The sequence below is a fragment of the Mus caroli genome, unplaced genomic scaffold (assembly GCF_978045245.1).
Source record: "Mus caroli unplaced genomic scaffold, Mus_caroli_1 scaffold_5, whole genome shotgun sequence".
NCBI lineage: Eukaryota > Metazoa > Chordata > Mammalia > Rodentia > Muridae > Mus > Mus caroli.
Window position 1 is genome coordinate 94961367 of NW_028227260.1, and position 23351 is coordinate 94984717.

At 46.3% G+C, this 23351-nt stretch overlaps 1 protein-coding gene across 1 annotated transcript; it reads right to left on the bottom strand.

Annotated features, from left to right (window-relative positions):
- Positions 1 to 1279: 1279 nt before the first annotated feature.
- On the bottom strand, positions 1280 to 23089 carry Abcd1 (ATP binding cassette subfamily D member 1). Its single transcript, XM_021152806.3, has 10 exons — positions 21850 to 23089; positions 18638 to 18818; positions 10513 to 10655; positions 10262 to 10430; positions 8750 to 8844; positions 5592 to 5737; positions 5139 to 5284; positions 2939 to 3023; positions 2591 to 2716; positions 1280 to 2506 (listed from the first exon to the last, which is right to left on the bottom strand). Exons 1-10 carry the CDS (start codon positions 22747 to 22749, stop codon positions 2287 to 2289), a joined length of 2211 nt encoding a protein of 736 aa, XP_021008465.1. The 5' UTR covers positions 22750 to 23089; the 3' UTR covers positions 1280 to 2286.
- Positions 23090 to 23351: the final 262 nt, after the last annotated feature.

Sequence of the window (23351 nt, forward strand, 5' to 3'; positions counted from 1 at the left end):
TAGGAAATGGAAACAACCTTAATGGCTTCAAAGGATGACTGGATAATGAAAATGAAGCACATAAACATCAAGTATCTTAGTTAAGGTTTCTATTGTCACCCTGACCAAGACAACTCGAAAAACCAAAAAAAAAAAAAAAAAAAAAAAAAAAATAGAACATCCCCTCTCTATTCCTAGCAGCAGTTGTTTGGCCTGTCTCCACCAAGTGTCCATACACAACTCCATGGCCTGCTTTATGCAGAACCCAAGGCTATTCTCATCTTACCTACTCAGTGAATGAAAAGGTCAGTTTAGGAACTTGGGAAGGTCATGAAAAACTTGCCCCTCCGGAAGGGAGAGGCTAATTAACATTTCTCAGACAACAGTACAGGAACTGACCTGTGGGTGGGGACACATTCCACAGGAATTTTGCCCACCTTCAAACAATGGAAGTCCTTGTCACTTCATTTTCTAAAGACCAATCAGTTCAAAGGGTGCACTGTTCCACCAATCATATTGTGCCTAGTTGCTGATGCTCTATGCTGCCCCTGGAAACCTTATAAAACCTTGTGCTGGGGGTCACCACCTCTCCTTGGAGTCTTTGATGCTTTTTGCATCCCAGCTTTGCGTGGTTCACTCAGGGGATCCTCAGACTTAACGTGACCTTTTGCCTCAGTCTAGGCCTTTCCTTCCCCCTGTACTGGATATCTTTCTCTGGACATACCCCTGGGCCTTTGGACACATTTTTCCTTCTTCCTAGAAGGTTCAGAAGCGCCAGTGCAACTCAATCCAGGAATCACTTCTTTCCTGTGGCTCTTTCAGTGCTCAATTTACCTCCTTGGCATCTCACAGGGTTTCTATAGCATTGCTTTCTGCACTCCCCTTCAGACACTTGGCAGGGTATCTTTGGCCTCAAGTACGATTTTACAGCAATGATTGTCAACTCTATCTCCCTAGGGTACAAAAGGCATAACCAGAGAACACTAACTTTTTCGAGTACCATGGGGTTAGCAACTGACTAGGTTCTTACTTGGGCCCATGTTTGGGGGCAGGTCTCTTTTTCTCCCAACAACATTGTGACCTCTCCTCAGAACTTTTGTTGTTGTTGCCTGTCTTTTTGAGAGAGATAGGGTCTCACTTTGCAGCCCTGGCTTTTTAAAAACTCACTAAATAGATTGGGCTAGCCTTGAACTCACAGAGATCCACCTGCCTCTGCTTCCAGAGTGCTGAGATTAAAGGCACAATTATGCCTGGCTTACTCCCCAAAACTTATACCAGACACCAAGTTCAGGAGGCAGGATTGTACTTTCCAGAGGTTTTTACTGAGAGGACTGAGGGGGGTACCCCAGCTAGAGGGCTGAAGGCCCAGGAAAGGCACACAATGGCAGTAGGGTGTGTGTGTGTGTGGGGACGTTTCCCTCTTGGTGAGGGCTGGTTTAGCAGACACAGCACCTCCTGTGACCCCTCTTTGGCACTGAGCTGGGAACATGGTGCCCTCACTTCTGCCTAGCTGGCAGAGGGCACCCCCAGTGGCAACTGGCAGTATAGGCTGGTGAAGGGCCAGGTTTGGCACCAGAGACTGGGTAGATTGAAGGGACCACCCAGTCATCTCCTGTGCTGGCAGGGTACTCATGTTGGCAATTTAGACAACTATAAACTGGGAGTCCAATAAATTAGGTTGTAGAGGTGGAGGAGTGGGAGGGCCAGGGCTACATTCTCTTTATGGCTCAGGAGGAACTCTGCCATTCTTGGGTAACCATGGGGAAGGGCACACTTTGGGCCCTGTCTAATCCTGAGCCCCATTAGGCTGTTTTCATGGCAGGGGTATCCTGTGAGACAGGGGCATTGGCTGGTCACCCAAGGGGATGGCAACAAAGGGATGTATCAAAACAATGACAAGGATTTGGGTTTCAGCAGGGATGTAACCCACAACTACCAGGGTTGCCACACATTCTGGCTGCTGGCAGTAAGGGAGGCAGCTCCTGCTTACTTCCTATGGCTCAGCCATACTGGTATAGAGTCAGGACTGGGGCCTTCCAAACCCTCCATCCCTCCCCAGGGAAAAGTAATAGACACATTGCCCTGAATAGGGCACAGTTCCTGGAGCAGAACCACGAGTGAAGGTGGAATGCAGTGTGTCCCCATTCATATCTACCTGTCCCAGAGTGGGGTCTTCAGGGAATGCAGGTAATTGGCTAGGAGGCTTGGGAGGGGTAAGGCATGCAGGGCAAAGAGGGGAGGGGAGGAGCTTCCTTCATGTGATCCGAGAGCCTGGAGAAGGGTGGGAGCTGGGGATAAGGTCCCCAGTCAAGTGGGGATGCCTGGGACTAGGGGTTGAACTGGAGCTGCAGCTTCGCCAAGGATCTGGCGGAGCTCCTGAAGGCGCCCCTGCATCTTGGGGATGCCTGCCAGTTGCTGCTCCAGGCGCTGCTTCTCTTCAGTCAGGCTCAGACGGGCAGCAGAATCCAGCTTCTCAAACTTCCAGCCTCCTTCCCCATCAAACTGCAGCAAGTGTGTGTGGTACTTCCTGAACAGGAGAGGGATAGAAAGCTGTCATAGCTGCTTTCTCACTTCAGGTGGCAGCCTCACCCACAATTCCAAGAGCACCTACCATAGGGAGGGTCGATGGGTGATGGAGAGCAGTGCGATACCAGCATCTTTGGCTGCTTGGAAGATCTTGCCTTCCACATCAATGCTCACGGCACTAGTGCACTCATCCAGGAGGGCGTACTTGGGCCTTAGGGTGGGGGTGGGTGAAGGGGAAAGCTGTGAATTACCTATCACTGTCCAACTTTCAGCTCCTGGCTAATCACTTGTGACCCACAGCCCTGTTGCACTGGGGGAGTGCTGGGGGAGAGGTGAAACTCCTTCAGATAGCTCCCTACTGGGAGAACCCACTTTTTTCTCTCTTGTTGGGTCCAATTTACTGAATGTCCTTGAAAGTCACTGCAGTGCTCACCTGTGGTAGAACATGCGCGCCATACCAATCCTCTGCTTCTCACCTCCAGACAGGACGTCCTTCCAGTCACACACTGCCTCCCAACCTGGGCAGGAGGTGAAGGACTCAGCTCAATTCAACAGAAACCCAATGGGAGTCAGGGTAGGGTGAGGGTTAAATGAGACACATTCGACCCTGGCAGAACTTGTCTGGCTGCAGACTTCTGTTCTGTGTCCTCATCTGCCTATAACACTAATAACTGAAAGACTTGGAACAAAAATTTTCTCCCCGACAAAACACATGCTACAGTTCTACCCCCCTCCCCAGTAAGATTTGGAGATACAATCTTTCCAAATGTGCTCAGGTTGAATTCAAGAGGGTGAACCCTAATCTAGTATAACTGGTACCTTTATAGAAAATGGAAATTTAAATACAGAGACATGTATAGAGGGAAGATGTTTTGAAGACACACAATGAGAACTTGCCTCACTACTAGCTGAGCAGAGTCCCTTGGTATATCCTTCCTCATAGTCTGTGAAGGAGCTAGCATTGCCACACCCAAACCTGATTCCAGAATGCCAAGAAACAAAGTTCTCTGTTGAAGCTAGTGAGTCTGTAGCAGTTCTAGGACACCTAATGAGTTGACAGGGAAGAGCCTGTCAACACTGTCCTCAGCAGGCAGCAGGTGATGAGGGCAAAGGCTCTTTACCAGAAGAAGTGTGCCACATCTCATAGCCTGGTGCCGCTACACTGGCTTAGAGGATTGAGTAAGCATGTAAGGAAGGTGATTTGTCAGGATTCTGTGGCAGAAGTCCTTTTCTATCAACCACCCTGTGTTTCTACATGATTACATTTGTCCTTAGGGCACGTGAAACATTTTAGCTTGCCCTATGGTGCAGGGTAACCTTAGTGCTAATTCTAGTCATTGTCATACATGTAGAACCCATGGAACTTTCTGGGAAAACAGAAGGTAAGTATCATTTGTCTCTTTCCTTCATCACTTCCTCCATCCTACAGTCTAGGGACTGGATGAGATGGCTACAGCAGTCATATTGGGCTATAAGGTAACTTTAAGAATGGAAGCCATGGCTGGGCGTGGTGGCGCACGCCTTTTATCCCAGCACTCGGGAGGCAGAGGCAGGGGGATTTCTGAGTTCGAGGCCAGCCTGGTCTACAAAATGAGTTCCAGGACAGCCAGGGCTATACAGAGAGACCCTGTCTAGAAAAACAAAAACAAACAAACAAAAAAACCAAACCAAAAGAATAGAAGCCATGGGGCTGGAGAGATGGCTCAGTGGTTAAGAGCGCCAACTGCTCTTCCGAAGGTCATGAGTTCAAATCCCAGCAACCACATGATGGCTCACAACCATCCGTAATGAGGTCTGATGCCCTCTTCTGGGATGTCTGAGGGCAGCTACAGTGTACTTACATGTAATAAACAAATAAATCTTTTTTTAAAAAAAGGATGGAAGCCATGCACAGCACCATAACTTGGTACAAGAGCCTGTATCCCTGGGCCTATAGTGAACATTTCTGCCTTCCAACTCTGCTCTGTTTCTTTTGGGATTTATAGCACAGTAGGATAAACCTGTAAATGTTTTGAACCACTAAGGGGACTAGCATGATACTGTTACTTAGAGTTGAACTCAATCCTAAAAGGTTGCAATTGTTAGCCACAAATATGAACCATTCAGGGCAACCACAGAGTACTGGAGCAGATGTCCCTCAATAAACTTTCTTTTCTCAAAAGCACTTTCTTTTGCTCCCTGTCCTTGCCTCTTAAGGGCTCTGAGCCTCAGTGTCACCCATGACTCTAGTCTCCACTCACATTCCAAGCATCTGTGCAAATAGAAACATGTGCATGGTTACCTAAAGCCTCAGAGCTTCCACTGTTTCACAAGGGCAGCCAACATCTCTCAAGCCCCAGTTGCAACCTGTCCTGGTATCATCTGGATACCCAATAGGGTGACTGTCTTAGGTTGTTGTTCTTTTATTTGACAGAAGGTCTCCTAGGCACCCAATGAAGTAAGTGCTCTACTATAAGTTCCCTTTCCTGGCACCCTAGCAACCTGTTTACCCTTCTTTCCTGGCAGGCACTTTGAACTCCTGGATGCTGTGGTAACTCTTGTCCTATGGGACTTAGAATAGAGGCTAGAGGTAGGTTGGCAACAGGTTCCCCATCAGTCTTGGGACAAAGGGCATGGGTGTGCCCTGCCCCTACCTCCCTCCCGTTGCAGGATGTGGCGGAGATGCACGATGCCCAGGATTGCTTCCAGCTGCTGCTCCGAGCAGCCCTTCCTCCGCATGTCTTCCTCAGAGTCGGGATAGATCACTTGGTCACGCAAGGAGCCCACGGACATGTAGGGCCTGTGAGAAAGCTGCATGTCCACTAGGGGCAAGGTAGCCCTGTTTCCCAGCAGTGCTCTGTGCCTTAGTAGGCTCCCAGACTGCTTTCCAACTGCTGACATACCATACCCAACTTACATGTCCATATACTCACATGAGTTTGAGATGTAAGACCCTCCCCCTGCCCCCATCTGAAATGGACAGGACTAGTTTGTGCTACTGGATATTGGGATCTGGTTAGCATCTTGATATCCTCTCCTGAGAGGTGCACTCTAGTATTACACAGATGTGAAGAGGTGGAGAAGACACCAGGAATAGGTTTACTTACCTCTGAGGGATATAGAACATGCGCTGGGGTGGGGGCTTATAGAGTACACCACTGTATGTGGGCCAGAGTCCACCTAGGATTCGGAACAGAGAACTCTTGCCACAGCCATTGGGGCCTGTGATGAGCAGGTGCATGCCTTCCTCCACCTGTGGAAGCATCAGGACAGGGCATCCAGAGCTTAAGTCTCTTTCCCTATACCCTAGATCACTGTGGCCTCCTTCCCAGTCTCATAAAGCCTTCTATACCTGGGATGGGGATCTAGCTCAATTAGTAGGGTGCTTCCTGAGTTCAATCCTCAGCACCACATAAACCATGCATACTTGTAATCCAGCACTGAGAGGTAGAAACAGGAAGATCATAAGTTCAAATGTAACTCAAATTCAACCCTTGGCTACACAGCAAGTTCAAGGCCAACCTGGGCAACATGAGGTCCTGCCTCAAAAAAGAAAGAGAGGGGAAGGAAAGGAAGGGAGAGAAGGAGAGAAGAAGGAAGGAAAGAAGGAAGGAAGGGAGGGAGGGAGGGAGGGAGAGAGGAAGGGAGAGAGGGAGGAAGGAAGCAAAAAGAGCAAGTAAGCTAGGCGTGGTGGCACATGCCTTTAATCCCAGCACTCGGGAGGCAGAGGCAGGCGGATTTCTGAGTTCGAGGCCAGCCTGGTCTACAGAGTAAGTTCCAGGGCAGCCAGGGCTACACAGAAAAACCCTGTCTCGAAAAACCAAAAAAAAAAAAAAAAAAAAAAAAAAAAAAAAAAAAAACCAAAAAACCCAAAAGAGCAAGTAGGCTATCTTTCTATATCTAAGTCTGGCAGATGGGAAAGGTCTTGCTATGTTGCCTAGGCTAGTCTGGAACTTAGTCTTCTTGTCTTAGATTTCCAAGGGCTTGGATTTTAAGTTTGTGCTACCAAGCCCATTCTTGATTTCTTGGCAAGTGACTACAAGGTCACAGGGATGGGGTTCAGTATGCAGAACCTCAATTGAATACCAGGTATAGGATACAAGGGAATGGACAAGACTTGGTTTTGATCCCTAAGGTCCCAACGTGCCTGGATAGCACAAGCCAAACACAGGGACCACGGCATCTTTTGCCATGGTCAAATGAGTAAGTGCATTTTAGGATACTCTAAAGGACTCTCTATCCCTTCGAACTCTAGTGGGATTCAAGTATAGTGTCAAGAGGTTTTCTAGAACTGTGTACGGAAGCAGAAGGAAGGGATCTAATCTCAATATCTGGGAAGTATAAGAGCTACACAATGAGACACTCCCCCGCCCCACAAACGAACAAGGAACTTCCCGGGGAAAATTGTTTTCCCCCTTGGAAAAAACCTTCTAGATATAAAAGGCCAGCCCCTCTCCCCATGGTCTACTTTGCCCTCAGGTATCAGGGGTCACAGAAGATGGCCCCAGAGTAGCTGAGCACTGGAGTTCTGGCAGGAAGGAGGGGTTAGTTCATTTAGTGCCCCTGCTAGCTAATCAGAGAGTCTGGGTCACCCTGCAACAGAGATGGCACAGTAGTCCCTAGCACCATCATCCTCAGTTCCTTCCTTATCTACAAGAAATAATAAGAGTGTTGATGCACAGGGCTCCCAGGAGGATCCAGGTTCTGGCCTTTCATTTGCCTTGAGTAATGTGACAGGATGACCTATGCCCCCTGAATGTATCTAAAGTCCTATGTCCTACTGCTTGGAGTGGGGACCTGTCATTGCACATGCAATTAGCTATATGGACACTAAGACATACTGGAGAGGAATGGGCAAAATCCAACATGGCTGGAGACCTTAAAAAGAGGGAAGATTTGAATAGACAAACACAGAGGGGTGTGTATGTGTGTGAGGATAGAGGCAGAGAGTAGGGTAACATAGCAGAAGCCCAGGAACACCAAGGAGTGTCAGGAAACTAGAAGTCAGACAAGACCCAGGGTATACATTCTCTCCAAGAAGGAACCTTTCTGCCCCTTAAAACTAGACTTCTGGACTCCAGAATATGGAAAGAGTCCATTCCTGGTGATAATGGTGATGAGCCCAGGAGGGCTTGTTTAGGGCATTCCCAGGATACTCACCAGCATGAGACAATTGGCTCTGGAGGACAGGAGTGACAAGTTTCAGGTTCCCAGCCCTACTCTTCTACCTTGACTCCTTGGCAGCCTTGCTATCTATCCAGTTGCAGCCTGTTTAACCAGACTACAGTGTCTTTGCTTCCTATTGTTTCTTCCTAGAGTCAGCCAGGAAACGACATACCTTGGGTCCACCAGGTACCATCTACTATATTATATTGTTCTAGGGAGGGAGCATGTTATGTCCACTGCCTCAACTGGCTTTCAATAATCTTGCCCTTCTTCTTCCTCTCCAGGCTCAGCAACCCCTTCAGTGAAGGCAGGAGCCTGATATTACACCTCCTCTTGTCTCTTCCCAGCTTCCTCCCTTGCTATAGGCAGGCCCTGGCCCCTTTGTCTCTCAGACTCTAACTCCTGTTGTGTCCATGTATCCACTTCCTATGCTTTGAGGAAAAGCTCTATAGGGTATTCTCTCATCAAATGATTATCAACCTTTTTGTGGTCCATACTGTACTCTAGATCAGAGTCTAACTAGGGACATTTTCAATTTGTTTATTTATTTATTTTGGTTTTTCAAGACAGAGTTTCTCTGTGTAGCCCTGGCTGTCTTGGAACTTACTATGCAGACCAAACTGGCCTCGAACTCACAGAGATTTGCCTACCTCTGCTTCCCAAGTGCTGGGATTAAAGGTATGTGTCACAACAGTAAGCAGTGGATACTTCTTAAGGTCACTCACTGCACTCTCTGATTTATCTTTGGTTTCAAGTACCCAGCCCAGAGTTCAGGGAAGCCGGGTAGGACGGATGAATCATCAGACTAGGAGCACTTGGGTAACCCTTGGACAACCCTGGTAATTGTTAATCTCTTTTATCAGCACTTACACTATTGCTTCAGGTCTCATGATCAGAGATATGTTGGTCTCTCAGCTTCACCTTGGCCTATCTTCCACGTGGCTGGGGACAATGTCGCTGCTAGCAAAGCTAAGTGAGCCAAGGGCTAGGGTTTACAGATGCAGGTGACCAGATAATCTGGGAAGTGTACCTTGTCCCCAGCTACTTGGCTCAGACTGGTCAGCACTTCAGGTTAGGAATGCTTCTCTACTGGACCTACCCTGATGTTGAGGCTGGCCACCACCACCTCTCCAGTGGGTGTGATGATAGGGATGTTCTCACAGATGATCCCCTGCTCCACATCCACAACCTGGCCTGTAGAGAGAAGGCATGGAAGGACAGGTGCACAACATTTTTGCTGCTTTCTTGTGCCCTGATGCTTATCCCTACTTCCTATCTTAATAACAGGTCCCCGGGTTCCCAAACAGTAATAGTGCGGTCCAGGTCCCATGGGAAACAGAGGTCTTCCAACAGATTGATAACCCCAGAGTCCAGTAGCATGTCCCAAGCTGCCACCTTTTGAAATTCTGAAACCTGGACCTTTCTTGGCAACATTGTAAGATCAGTTTTGATACCTGGGCTCCTTTGCTGCAGTACTCTGACTCCTGTGAACTGGCAGGTGGCTAGACTTTCTCACTGTCTTGACATCTTTTTTTCTTTTGTTTCTTTTTGAAACAGAGTAGTCTAATACTAAAGCCCTCACTGCCCTTGAATATGCAGCAATCCTGCCTCAGCCTTACAAATGTTGGGATTACAGGCAATAGCCATCACTTATGAACTTAAATATTTTATTTATTTATTTATTTATTTTTAAGATTTACTTATTATTATACATAAGTACACTGTAGCTGTCTTCAAACACGCTAGAAGAGGGTGTCATATCTCATTATGGGTGGTTGTGAGCCATCATGTGGTTGCTGGGATTTGAACTCAGGACCTTTAGAAGGGCAGTCAGTACTCTTACTTGTTGAGCCATCTCACCAACCCTATTTTATTTATTTTAAAAATCTTATTTATTTACTTAGGCAGAATGCTGACCTTGACAATACCATGTCTGCTTTATGTGATAGTAGGGATTGAACCAAGGGCTTTGTGTATGCTAGGTAAACACTAACTGAGCTATATCCCTAGCCATGTAAATCTTTGTTTTTATTGCAGTGCTAGGAAATAAATCCAGGGTCTCATACATGCTAGGCAAGCACTATACTGAACTATATCCCCATTCCTCACTGTCTTGATTTCTCTGTTTGCCTTGTATAGGTGAATGATACCCAGCACTAAGAGCCCAAAATCATCTTTTTTTTGTTGTTTGTTTGTTTGTTTGTTTGTCTTTCAAGACAGGGTTTCTCTGTATAGCCCTGGCTGTCCTGGCACTCACTCTGTAGACCAGGCTGGCCTCGAACTCAGAAATCCGCCTGCCCCTGCCTCCCAAGTGCTGGGATTAAAGGCGTGTGCCACCACCACCTGGCCAGAATCATCTCTTAACTGGTAACCAAAATCAACACACTTGGGAAAGTTTGTCAGCAGCTCAACTGGTAGCCAGTGCTTGGAGAATGCAGGTTACTGGGCCAGCCCCTTCCAGAGTAACCTAGTTTTCAATGACCTTTCTGGCAATGAGTCCTGAGTGATGAGACAGGGTTCACAGGGGTCTCTGAGTGTTGGGGTGGTATGGGAGGAGACACAGCACTGGGTAGAAAGGCAGAGGAAGTACTCTGCATAGAGTCTATCTTACCTTGGATCTTCAGGGGCCCCTCTACATGGACACCAGACTGTACCATGACCCCAGGCCCAGCCTGAGCCTCCTCTAGATCTCCTGTTCTCTTAAAACGACAGTGTTTGACATCTTCAAATACCTGGAACATCTCGTACACCCTGGCTGTGTAACCAGCCAGCTCTGTCACCTATAAGGAGGGTGACATGGGCTCAACACCAGCCAGTTCAGGAGTGGAAGAGCAAGCAGAGTAGGAGCTGTACTGGGGTTACCTCCTTATAGGATGACATGATCCTTTCGGTGGCATCTGCAGCAGCTGTGAGGAGGTTCCGGGCAATGGTGAAAGCCTCTGTACGCTCACTAACCAGCTCCTCTTCCTTCATTTCCAAGGCTGCCTTCTTTATGGCTTCTGAGTCTAAAAGCCAGAGTTGGGTTAGGAAAGAGTGGAAAGTCATGGAGCCACCATGGAAAAGATGAATATTGTGGATACCCTGTTATGACTGATAGATGTACAGAGCACAGATGTTCTCCATCTCATAGCATAAATGAAAACTAACTCACAGGAAGAAATGGGTAACACTTGTCCTTGGGTTTGATTTGTTAGCCAGAAACACAAGCAAGAAAAACAGATTAACCTGAACTTCAAAATTAAATATTTTTTGAGCACTGAGGGACTTAATCAGTAAAGTGCAATGGCAAACAATATATAGACTGGGAAAGAATACTTTTAAACTACATGGCTAGTAGAGTTGTAGTCCTCTAAAACTTTTCTTAGCCCAGAGCAACCCAGCATTTAGGTGGTGGGAACAGGAGGATCTTGACTTCACACAGCTGGAAAAGGATCCATATATATATATAAATTTGCCTGGTTGCCTGGTTTCTCAGTAGTCTGAAGGCTGAGAACATGTGACAAAAGGAATGCCACATGTTCAAGGCCAACCTGAGCTAGTGAAATGTTTTCTCAGAAAAAAAAATAAAGACATATAAAGAGCAATAAGGTGTGTTGGTGAGGTGGCTCAGCTGGTAAAGGTGTTGGTCACCAAGCCTAGTGACCTAAGTTTGATCTCCAGGGTCTGTATGGTGGAAGTTGAGAACTGATTCCCCAAGTTGTCTTCTGACCTCTACATCATGTGTGTAGTAAGGCGCTCTTCCTCATCACAGTAAGTTTATAAAAAGATGCTTGACATCATTAATCATTAAGGAAACTGATATTGCCAAGAAATAACGTCATCTTGACAAAGGAAGCTGGAGGAAAGCGAGGTAAGAGCAGACATTGACCAGGTGAGAAGTGGGCCCTCCATCTATGGCTGGGAGGAGATCAAATGGAAAAGTAGTTAGCAGTTCCTCACAAACTTAAATAGTGAATTACCAAAGGACCTAGGAATTCTTTTCCTAGATATATAGCCTGGAGAAACAAAAACTTGAATTCACACAGTAACTTGTATGGAATGTTCACAGTAGTGCTATTCACGATAGCCAAAAGGTGGAAACAACCAGCCTGTCTGGTAATGGATGAATCGATAAAGACATTGAAATGTAGCTTGTACAGGAACAAAGCTAAATGCTGTCTCTCACCCTATATGAAACTTAATCCCAAATGAATCAAATACCTTTTGTACTTTTTAAAAGGGTTCACTCTTGAAACCTCAACACTTGGGGGCTGGCGAGATGACTCAACAGGTAAGAGCACTGACTGCTCTTCCGAAGGTCCTGAGTTCAAATCCCAGCAACCACATGGTGGCTCACAACCATCTGTAATGAGATCTGACACCCTCTTCTGGTGTGTCTGAAGACTGCAACAGTGTACTTAATAAATCTTTGGGCTGGAGTGAGTGGGGTTGACCGAAGTGAGCAGAGGTCCTAAATTCAATTCCCAACAACCACATGAAGACTCACAACATCTGTACAGCTACAGTGTACTCATATACATAAAATAAATAAATACATCTTTAAAAAAAGAAACCCCAACATTTGGGAGGTAGAAGATGAGGATCAAAAGTTCAAGGCCCTCCTTGGCTACATAATGAATTTCAGGACAACCTTAGCCACATGAGATCCTGACTCAAAAAGAAAATTACAGGCTGGCTGGGCATGGTGACCCACACCTTTCATTTCAGCTTTTGGGAGGTAGACATGGATTTCTGTGATTTTGAGGCCAGCCTATTCTAGAAAACCAGCTCCAGACCCTGTCTAAAAACAACAAAATTAAATACCAAATAAAACAACAATTCAGTTAAGAAATGGGAAAATTCAATTAACAGACAAGTCTCAAATGACAAAGTACAAATGGTTTAAGTTCAATGATAATCTGAGTTCAATCCCTGGAACCCATGTAAGGTGAAAGAGAACTGATTCCACAAAGTCTTCTAATTTACACATACATTCTGTTACATGTATACACCACATCACTCATATGCACGTACAATAAATAATAAATAAAAAATAAAGAAAAACATTGAACAGCCTGGCCACTAAGGAAATACAAGTCAAAATTATACCAAAATTTCATCATTCTAGTAAGAATGCTACCATCAAGTTCCAGGCCATCCAGAGTGATGAACCCCAAAGTGAGAACCCCTGTCTTAAAAAATAAAAAGGAAGGCCAGGCAGCACATACCTTTAGGACTTGGGAGGCAGAGGCAGGCAACTCTCTGAGTTTGAGGCCAGCCTTGTCAATAGTGAAGGTTCTAGGATAGTCAGGGTTACATAGGAAAATCTTGCCTTGAAAAACCAAAAATAAGTAAGTAAACAAATGACAACAAATCCTGGGAGGATGTGGAGGTTCCTAAAAAAACTGAAAAGGAAATTCCCATATAACCTATCTGTACTACTACTAGACATATAGGTAAGACTCTAAGTTCTACTACAGAGATACTTTCACATCCATGTTTATTGTTACAGTATTCACAATAGTCAAGAAATGCAACCAGCCCAGATGTCCATCAACAGATAATAGATAATGAAAATGTGGTACATATATATAATGGAATTTTAGTCAGCCATAAAGAAAAATGAAACTATGTCATTTACTAGAAAATGGATATAACTAGAGATCATTATACTAGACTCAAAAAGACAAATATCATGTTTTCTAAAATTTATGAAAACAGAGACCAGCAGGAACAGGGAGAGACACAGGAGAATGTAAAAAGAGGTAAATTTGGGAATGAAAATGTCTAATGTCTTTATGAAAGCTGGGCGTGGTGGCATACTCCTGTAATCCCAGCACTTGGGAGGCAGAGGCAGTCAGATTTTTGAGTTTGAGTCCAGCGAGGTCTACAGAGTGAGTTCCAGGACAGCCAGGGCTACACAGAGAAACCCTGTCTCATAAAACCAAAAAAAAAAGGAGGAGGAAGAAGAGGAGGAAGATGAAGAGGAGGAAGGGGAGGAGGAGGAGGAGGAAGAAAGAAAGAAATCTATCACTACATATAATGAATATATAATTAAAAACCATTATAATAGGCCAGATGTGATGACACATACCTGTCTCAAGAGAACATAAAGAGAAATTGTGATATATATATCAAATGAAATATTAGTCATCCATAAGAGGGAATGAAGAACTGGTTTATCTTCCAACATAGACAAACCTTGAAACAATTATACTTAGAGAAAGAAGCCAGACAGCAAAGGTCACATACCATAGGATTCCATTTCTATTTGATGATGTCTGGAATAAGCAAATCCATAGAGATAGAAGGCAGATTAGAGGGTGCCAGGAGCAGAGTGAAGGAGGATTAGGAGTGACCAATAATTGAAATGGAGTTTCCTTCACGTTTCAAAATGTTCTGAACTTAGATAGTAGTGATGGCTGCACAAATGTGAATTCATTTAAAAAACTAAGGTACATGTTTAAAAAGGCTGAATTGCATGGTCTGTTAATCACATCTGAATAATATCAATTATGAAAAGGATCTAGGGTTGGAGAGATGGCTCAGAGGTTAAGAAAACTGACTGCTCTTCCAGAGGTTCTGAGTTCAAATCCCAGCAACCACATGCTGGCTCACAACCATCTGTAATGGGTATCCAATGCCCTCGTCTGGTGTGTCTGAAGACAGTGACAGTGTTCCCACATACATGAAATAAATAAATAAATCTTTAAAAGGAAAGAAAAGGATCTAGATAGACAGCTCAATGGTTAAAAGTGTTACTACTTCTGCAGAGGATCTGAGTTTGATTTCCATCCAAACCCATGTCAGGTGGCTTTCAACTGTCTGCCATTCCCATTCTAGGGGATTCGGTGCTTCTGGCCTCCTAAGACATCAGCATCCCTGTGTACACATAATTTAAAAAAAAAAAAGCCACCAGGCATCCAGCTTTCTTTCTTTTTTTTTTTTTTTCTTTTTGGTTTTTCGAGACAGGGTTTCTCTGAGTAGTCCTGGCTGTCCTGGAACTCACTCTGTAGACCAGGCTGGCCTCGAACTCAGAAATCCACCTGCCTCTGCCTCCCGAGTGTTGGGATTAAAGGCATGCGCCACCACCACCGAGCTTTTATTTCTTGGCATAAGTAGCTCCTATCAACTAGAAGTGGTCCTACCTTATGTTGGGTACCATATCAGTCCCTCCTGCTGAACAGCTAGATTCCTTCATTTAATATATAGTGAGCTTTGTTTCTGAAGTGTGCCATTTCTCCTCTTGACCTTGCTGCCCACCACTCACATTCTTCCTCACAACCCACTCTGCACCTTGATCTCTATCCTCTGGTTTCTTACAAGAGTTATTTACTTTGCTTTGTCTTTTGAGACAGGGTTTCTCTGAGTATGAGTTCAGGCTATACTACAACTCACTTTGTGGACCAGGCAAGCCTTGAATTCACAGATCCACCTGTCTGTCTTCCAAGTGCTGGGATTAAAAGCATTCACCACCACATCTGGCTACCCTGCTGGTTTTTTTGGTGTTTTTTTTTTTTTTTTTTGGTCAGAGTTTACATCTCATGGCCATGCCCTTAAAGTCATCTTAGTTGACAGCTTCAACTTTCTTGACTTTGTGATCCACAGAAGAGTAAAGCTTTAAGAAATTATTATCATTGTTACTGTTGTTATTAATATATCTATATATCTATATACATGTAATGTGTGGGTACACATGTACTATAGCATACAGGTGGAGGTTTGTGGACAACATTGTGGAGTGGGTTCTCTCTACTTTTATGTAGGCTCCAGAAATCAAATTCAGGCCTGGCAGTGGTGGCACATGCCTTTAATCCAACACTCAGGAGGTAGAGGCAGGTGGATCTCTGTGAGTTCGAGGCCAGCCTGGTCTACAGAGAGAGTTTCAGAACAGTCAGGACTACAAAAAGAAACCCTGTCTCAGAAAAACCAAAACCAAAACCAACCAACCAACCAACCAACCAACCAACCAAATCAAACTCAGTTTGTCAGGTTTTCAGGGTAAGCACCTTTTTTCTGCTAAACCATCTCGCCAGTCCCAGAGCAAGGTTTTAAAAAAAAACCTAGAACCTGGAAATCATGGTGGGGAACAGGGAGGAAGGCAGCTCCAAGGGCCTTTTGGTGCAGATGGGTAAATAATGAGTGTCCACTGAGGAGTCATCAAGGGGCCAGGACTCTTGAGCTGAATCTGTGGGAAGTATCCAACATATATGTGACCCTCATATGGATTAATGGCAGGGGTTGGTTACAGGGAGAAAAAGTTGGCTGAGAAAAGTTCAAGTTGGTAAGTAAGATAACTGGATGGATGGATGGATGGATGGATGGATGGATAGCTTTTGGGGCCTGTCTCAGGAAATGGCAGGGGTGGCGGTGCAGGGACAAATGTGCTAACAGTATGGTGAGCTAAGTCTAAATATCCTCCTTTCCATTGTGTCTTCAAAGACTTAGCTCCAGTAGGCAGAAGGAACTCTAGACTTCCTTCCCAATATCCTTACAACTTTTCCTTTGGCAGTGGGACAAAGGAAGGGAGTCTTACTTTGTGGCCGTACATTTTGGCAACTAGCAGGTTCTAGAGGCAGAACCTCCTAGGATCTTTCGAGTTAAGGCTTGGCAGGAGGAGCATACAAGATACTGCAATCCCACCTCTTTTCTAGCCCTGGGGCTGCCATTGCAGACAATTAAAATAAAGGTTATCTAAAATCATCCCCAGTGGTTAAGTGGCTTCCTCTCAGGCTTTTCCTTGAAGCACCTGGAACATCACTTGCCACATATACACCCTTTATCTAGCTTATCATAAAAGGTTTGGGAGAGAAATCACACAAAGTGATATACACAGAAAGGCAGAACCTGGGAAAGCAGTAAGGCAAAGCACATTAAAGGCTTGGTGGCAGAAATAGTTAAATGCTTAAAAAAAATTCAAGTTGTATATGACTGAAGGAAGAACAACAGGTGACCTGGAGAATTATTAAACTAAAAGAAAGATTGAGAAGCTGAAAACCCTAAATAGGCTCAGTAGTGGTTAAGAGCAGTTACTGTTTGTGATGGCTTGAATGAAAATGGCCCCCATTTACTCATATTTTTCAATGCTTGGTCCTTATTTGGTGGAACTGTTTTGGGTAGGATTAGGAAGTAGGACTTTGTTGGAGGAGTTGAGTTAAAGGGGTTGTGGTAGGTTTGAGGTCTCTCTGCCTCTAACTTGTAAGTTCTGAGTAAACTCCAGTGCCATGCCTGTTCTCTATCATGATGGCCATGGACTTATCCTTTGAAACTATAAGCAAGACCCCAATTAAATGCTGCTTTGTTTTGTTTTGTTTTGTTCTGGAGACAGGGTCTCTCTGTATAACACTGGCTGTCCTGGAACTCACTATGTAGACTAGGCTGGCCTCAAACTGAGATCCACAAGTGCTGGGATTAAAGGCATGTGGTGCCACACCTGGCTAAATGATTTCTTTTATAATTTCCTTGCTTATGTTGTTTCTTCCCAGGAACAGAAAAAGTAACTAAGACAATGCTCTTGAAGACCAGTTATGTTTCGAAGTAACCCAAGTTCCAGGGGGATCTGATGCCCTCTTCTGCCTTCTGCAGGTACCAGGCATGCACTTGGTACACAAACATACATCAAGGCAAAATACTCATATACCTAAAATGTAAAAAAATTAAAAAGAGAAGCATGTATATTTAAAAGAAACATAAGTTTGCCAGGCATGGTGGGGCACGCCTTTAATCCCAGCACTCAGGAGGCAGAGGCAGGCAGATTTCTGAGTTCGAGGCCAGCCTGGTCTACAGAGTAAGTTCCAGGACAGCCAGGGCTACACAGAGAAACCCTGTCTCGAAAAACCAAACCAAACCAAACCAACCAACCAAACAAAAAGGAATAAGTAATAAGTGTAAAAAATATTTTCAGACAAGTTAATTGAAAAAGACCCCATGATACCCTAGCTGAAAGAACTTTTTACCCAGGCACAGTATAATCCCAGCCTAGAGAGGCTGAGGCAGGAGGATGGCATGTTCATGGCAAGTCTGGGCTATAAAGAAACCCCATTTCAAATCAAAACAAACCAGAAGAAGAAAGAATGACTTCTGAAATAAGTTTATCAGGAAGGATGATTGACGTGTAGGAAGGGAATGCTGAGCAGAGAAATCAGTATCCATATGGGCAAGTTTACACACATCACACAAAGCATAATAGAGAATGAAAAGCACATGATAGTCAGAAAAATTCATGAAACTAAACTTCAGGCTGAGCTGTAATACCATGTTCTCTAGGTAAACTATTCTAAAGCTCAGGAGGAGGGGAGCTATTGATTATCCTAAGGAGGCTTTCAAGGTCTCATATCTACCTTTTCAAGGTAGTTGAATGAATAAACTGCAAATCAGTAGAGGAACAAACAGAAATAAAGACAACCTGACCACCACCAAAGTAACAGGTAGGGCAGGCTTCCTACTCCCCAAAGGCCTCTACCCTGGCAATTTGTAAGAGCCATTGTTTGGATGAAAGGCTGGGGTCATGAAAGGGCTCATCCAAGCCACTTTTTATGCTCATCTTCAATTAAAATTGGGCTAAGGACAGGTAGGTAAAGGGTACACAAACATGGAGCAGTTGTATGTGGTGTTCCTAAGTTGTAGTCTTTTTTTTTTTTAATATTTATTTATTTATTATATGTAAGTACACTGTAGCTGTCTTCAGACACTCCAGAAGAGGGCATTAGGTTTCATTACAGATGGTTGTGAGCCACCATGTAGCTGCTGGGATTTGAACTCAGGACCTTTGGAAGAGCAGTCAGCGCTCTTATCCGCTGAGCCATCTCACCAGCCCCCTAAATTGTAGTCTTGTGCTAGGCTTTTTGGTACCAAGAACCACGAGATGCACATATAGCAGCAAAGAGCTCCAAGGAATGACTGACTTTTGATAATCTCAAGGCCTGTAGGGCCTCAAATTTACTCAGGAAGAAAAACAAAGTGGGCTGGCTGAGCTCTGGGCCCTAGTCCCTGGAGCCTTGGCTCTTACCTGACTCTGCATAGCCAGTGGCTGTGATGATGGGGACAGCTACCATGAGCAGGCCAGATGCACTCCACACATATTTCATGAGGAACTGTTCCAGCATGACATACCATAGGCGCTCAAGCAGGATGAGGTTGATCTGTGAAGCTAGGTCTTGATAGGAGTGCTGCAGTAGTGCCAGTTCCACCTGTAAGGTCAATAGATATTCAAATGTGACAAGTCCTGGGAGATGATGGTAAGAGTCCCACAGACATGCTGTTGATGGCCACAAGGTCAAGGACTTAGGGACTGTGTTTGTGGGAGGGCTAAGCCTCAAATTGGGGTGATGGTAGGGGACTGTCTGATGTTATGGGGAACCTCCTACCCTCTCTTTCAATTACTACTGTGGTTGGGTCACTCACCACTTCCCTCTCTATACCCTGCCTGGGCAGTTTCTGAACCTAGGTCCCTGAGGGCAGCTAGCTGTCTTTCATCTTCTGCTGACCCCATTTCTTTTGGCTCCTTCCTAGTGCCTCCCTGCCCCAGACATCATGATCAATAGCTCTAAGAGTAGCACGGAGAAAATGATAAAGTTCTTGGTTTTGTAAAACTCAGTCAACAATCTCCAGGTCCTGTTTCTTTCCCAGGCTCTTTTCTGTGAGAAACTTACACTGAATTTCCCACCCAAACCAGGTGAATATGCTCTCAATCCTGATAGGAACTGCAGTCAGGCAGGCCTCAAAGGAGTAGCCAGAAGTAGTCATGGCAAGGTGACTGACTGTATTTTGGATTGTTCTGCTCCCCACCTCTATGCCACTGTTTGTCTTCTTTCTCCCAATTTACTGCCATACACCTTATTGTGCATATTCTCATGTCTATTATAGGACACATAAGCAGAGACACAAAGTGACCTGCCCAAGCTCATATTGCCTAGAAGTAGCAAGGAGTGTAGAAATGTGGACTGCACGGACTGGGCTGTTAAGCGAACCAGATTTTTATTTAGTTTTGAGGTATTGTGGATAGAACCTAGGGTTTTGGGCATTCTAGGCCTTGAGTGTGCTAGGTGGGCACTCTACCACTGAGCTATATTCCAGCTCTAAAGAACCAAACTTCTGGTTGTTTTTTGGTTTGTTTTTGTGTTTTGTTTTTGTTTTTGAGAGAGAGAGGGTCTCATTATATAGCCCTGGCTGGTCTGGAATTCTTTATGTAAACCAGGGCCAACCCCAAATTTGTGGCGATTTTCCTGTCTCTTCTTCTTAAGTGATGTGATTAAAGGTGCTAGCTACCATGCTTAGCTTTTATGTTTTGAGACAGCCTTGCTCTGTATCCCAGAAACTCACTACATAGCCCAAGCTGGCCTTGAACTCACAATGAACCTCCTGCCTCAGCCTAATAGCCAGATTCTTACAAATGAAGATGACTTACAATTTACTTTGTTCTTTTAAGCAAGAGGTTTGTATACATGTATGTACACATGCATATGCACTGTCTGAAATTCTAGTAAAAAAATTATACCCTGCTGTTCGCCTGCCAGTCAGCCAGTTAGTCCCTTTTTCATAAACTCTTGACTTGAATCCAGGCCCATGTCCACAGTACAGCGACAAGTAGGACTAGAGTGGGACATGTGCCTATACAACAAGGGCAGTCAATCCACCCATGGTGGCCCATCATACCATACAGCTTTACATATGAGGCTTAGACAAGCAGGCCAAGGGTTTACACAAGGTCTCTGAATCCCAGCAAGTGAACTCTATTGTTTAATTTGCTATTTCCTGAAGCTAGCCCAAAGGATGTCTCTTTAAATACCAGCGTTCTCTCTTTTGTGCCCTCTGCCTAGAACTGCTCATATAGCCCAGTTTCTACAAATCCAGCCTCTCATTCCTGAAGTGAGTGAGTGCACCACCTTTGCTGCACGCTGGTAATCTAGGCTCGTGCCTCAAGCTGATAGCAGTGCCAGCTAAGGTTGATGATATAGCTACAAGTATTGTGCCAAGTGCCTCACCCAAGGCCCTGGCAGCTTGCCAAAGCCCTGCAGCCCAGCATTCAGGAGAAAAGAATGGAAGTGGGGTTATAGTAAGGGTGATGCACTTTTTCTCCTAATCTGAAACCTGACGGTGACTAGAGAACCTCTTTGCAGAAAGTAAAGACAAATCCTTTCTAAAAGTCAAGGACAAAACTGATTGTACATATGAAATGCAGCCAATGGGACAAGGTCCTGGGGCAAGTGGCTACCTGACCCAGGAAACACACAGGCCTTCATGAAATGGGTGCTTTTGTATCCCTCCCCCGCCCCAAGCACTAGGGAACCGAAACCAGAAGCCAGAACAAGGCCTGAGGCAGCTGCAACCACAAGGCACAAAGAAGGGGAGGGGCTGCCAGAGAATAAAGTTTACACTGGTTTAAAGTAGCCTTTCTCAGTGTCTGCCAGGCATCCCTGGCCCCAGCCCACCTCATAAAGTGGCTGGGATCTGGGTGGAAGGGTGGCTACACTAGGGGTAGGACATCAGGGGTAGGGGTGGGGGTGAGAGAGAAAAGTTGTCAGGCTTCCATGGCAGAGGCTGGGGCCAGGTATCCCTATTCCTGGGAGGGAGGGAGGCAACTAGGCAGGTTGCTTGCCAAGCCTGTCAGTAACTAGCCAGACGTGCCTGGGGTTCTGACAGCCTTGACCCTGAGCAGCAACACTACTGCTGTAGCCACTGTGCTGAGCTCTGCTTGTTAACCTCTGCTTGGGCTGAGTCATGCCCATAATACTGGACAGCCCAGCCAGCCAACTCTGCTGGACGCCAGCCTTCAAAGGGCTCAGAGAGGCAAGAGAGGTTAGGAAGCAGGCTCTGTCCTATGTTCCCAGAGATGGTAGGAGTCTAATTCCTCCCAGGTGGCTGCAGGAGTGGTTGACTGCAAGATCGGAGTAAGCTGGACCAGTAGTATCACAAATCGCTAGAATCCAAAGCTAGAATCCAAATTGTCCAAGACAATTTTACCAAGGAAGCAGAAGTGGCTTGGAGGTTGCAGGCAGCCAGCACAGGGAAGTTCCCACCCAATGGTGCCATTTCTCCATTTCTGCATCTTAAGGTTATAGCCATCCCAAGCCTACCCCCAAGCTTGTCCCAGTGTCTATCCACAACTTTAACATCAGCCTGAGAAGGCCTTGTTAGTATTTCCCTACTGCTTATAGCTGGCTGCAATAGGCCTCCCAGCCACCTCCTCTGCTATATAAGCAGCATCTCAACCTGCCCCACCTCATGGCCCCCGTAGAAGGCAATTTCCTCTGAGTTGGCCACCACTCGAGAGTGCATGTAGCGCAGTTCTCCCTTTCGCCTTGCCTCCTCTGCCACTAGCTCCCCAAACTTGGGAGAGAAGGCTCGAAGCACGTTGGCTGTGAGGAACACCACCAGGCCAGCGATGGCTGAGGGCCAGGCTGTGCCAGCTCCTCGGGATCGGGCAGCTCGAAGGAGAGTGTAGGAGGTCACAGCCACATCCAGGAGTGGCTTGGTCAGGTTGGAATAAAGGTGGGCAACAGAGGCAGCAAAGGCTACCACATCCTCTGTCAGAGACTGATCAGGGTTTCGAAGCCGTCCATCCATGTTGCTTACTCGATAGTAAGTCTGTTGGGAGAAGTAGAGTCCATAGGCATGAGCTACTAGACGGCTTCGGAAAGAAAGAGCCAGCTGGCCCTCTAGGTAGCGGATGGCACTGTTGACGAAAGTGGCAGGAAGGGCGATGAGGAGCCACTGCAGCAGTTGCCAGCTAAAGGCCCGCGGGTCCTTACGTACAATGCAGCGGGCCAGTCTGCCGTCCAGGCGGGCAACATACACAGACAGGAAAGTTCGGCTTACCAGGGCAGCAGAATGCAGGGCCAGCAGCCCTGTTTCCCGGCACAAGACTCGGGGGAACAGCAGCCTCAGGAGCGCCAGGAGCCGCTGCAGGAATACCCGGTTCATGCCAGCCTTGGTTGCGGTGGCTCCAGAGGCCTCTTGAGTGGGCTCCCCAGCTGGCACCTGAGGACCTCTGGCAGGAGTCAGACACTGCCGTACTAGAGGGTAGATTTTGTGGACTCCATAGGCTGTGAGGGCCAGGACCACAGCTGTGCGCTTCAACGTGGTCACCCGTGAGGGCCGGGGTGTGGAGAGCACCGGCATGTCACCTGGACTGGTGAGCAGGCTGAGGGCTGGAACTGCTGCCTGAGGCTACAGTTGCAGGCAGATCCTGGAAGGGTTGTTGCTCTGACCCAGGGCTCGTTGTCTAGGCAACTGGAAACCTTGAAGTGATCCCTGAGACTGTTGCTTTAGGCCCTCGCGGTGGTGCTGGGGCCCCTGGATCGGTTGGGTTAGAATCCTCCAGGGTCGTGGCCTCTTCAGGCAGCCCGGGTGGAGGAACTGGCTTCCCTCTACAGACGGTCCCCTTAGCCCCTGAGGTCAGAGCCTCGAGAGGTCTTAAGGAGAGAGGCTGTGTCTTTCCTCCCACCTCCCTCCTCTTACTGCTCCTCCCCCCCCACCCCCCCGTGACGCCCCTCCCCGGGGCACCAGGCGTGTTTGTCCGCTGAGCAGCCCGGCAGTAACGACAGCGTCTACGCCAAGGCCCAGAATCCCCACCCACCTACCCCTCCCCAGGGGTGGTGATGGGGGAGAGGAGGCGGAGTTGAGGCAAGAGGCGGAGTCCCAGTTAGGGGTGTCCCACCCCGTTCTCGCTCTACCGTTGGACCCCTCCCCCTCTCCGACAACAGAAACGAAGCAAGTCCGCG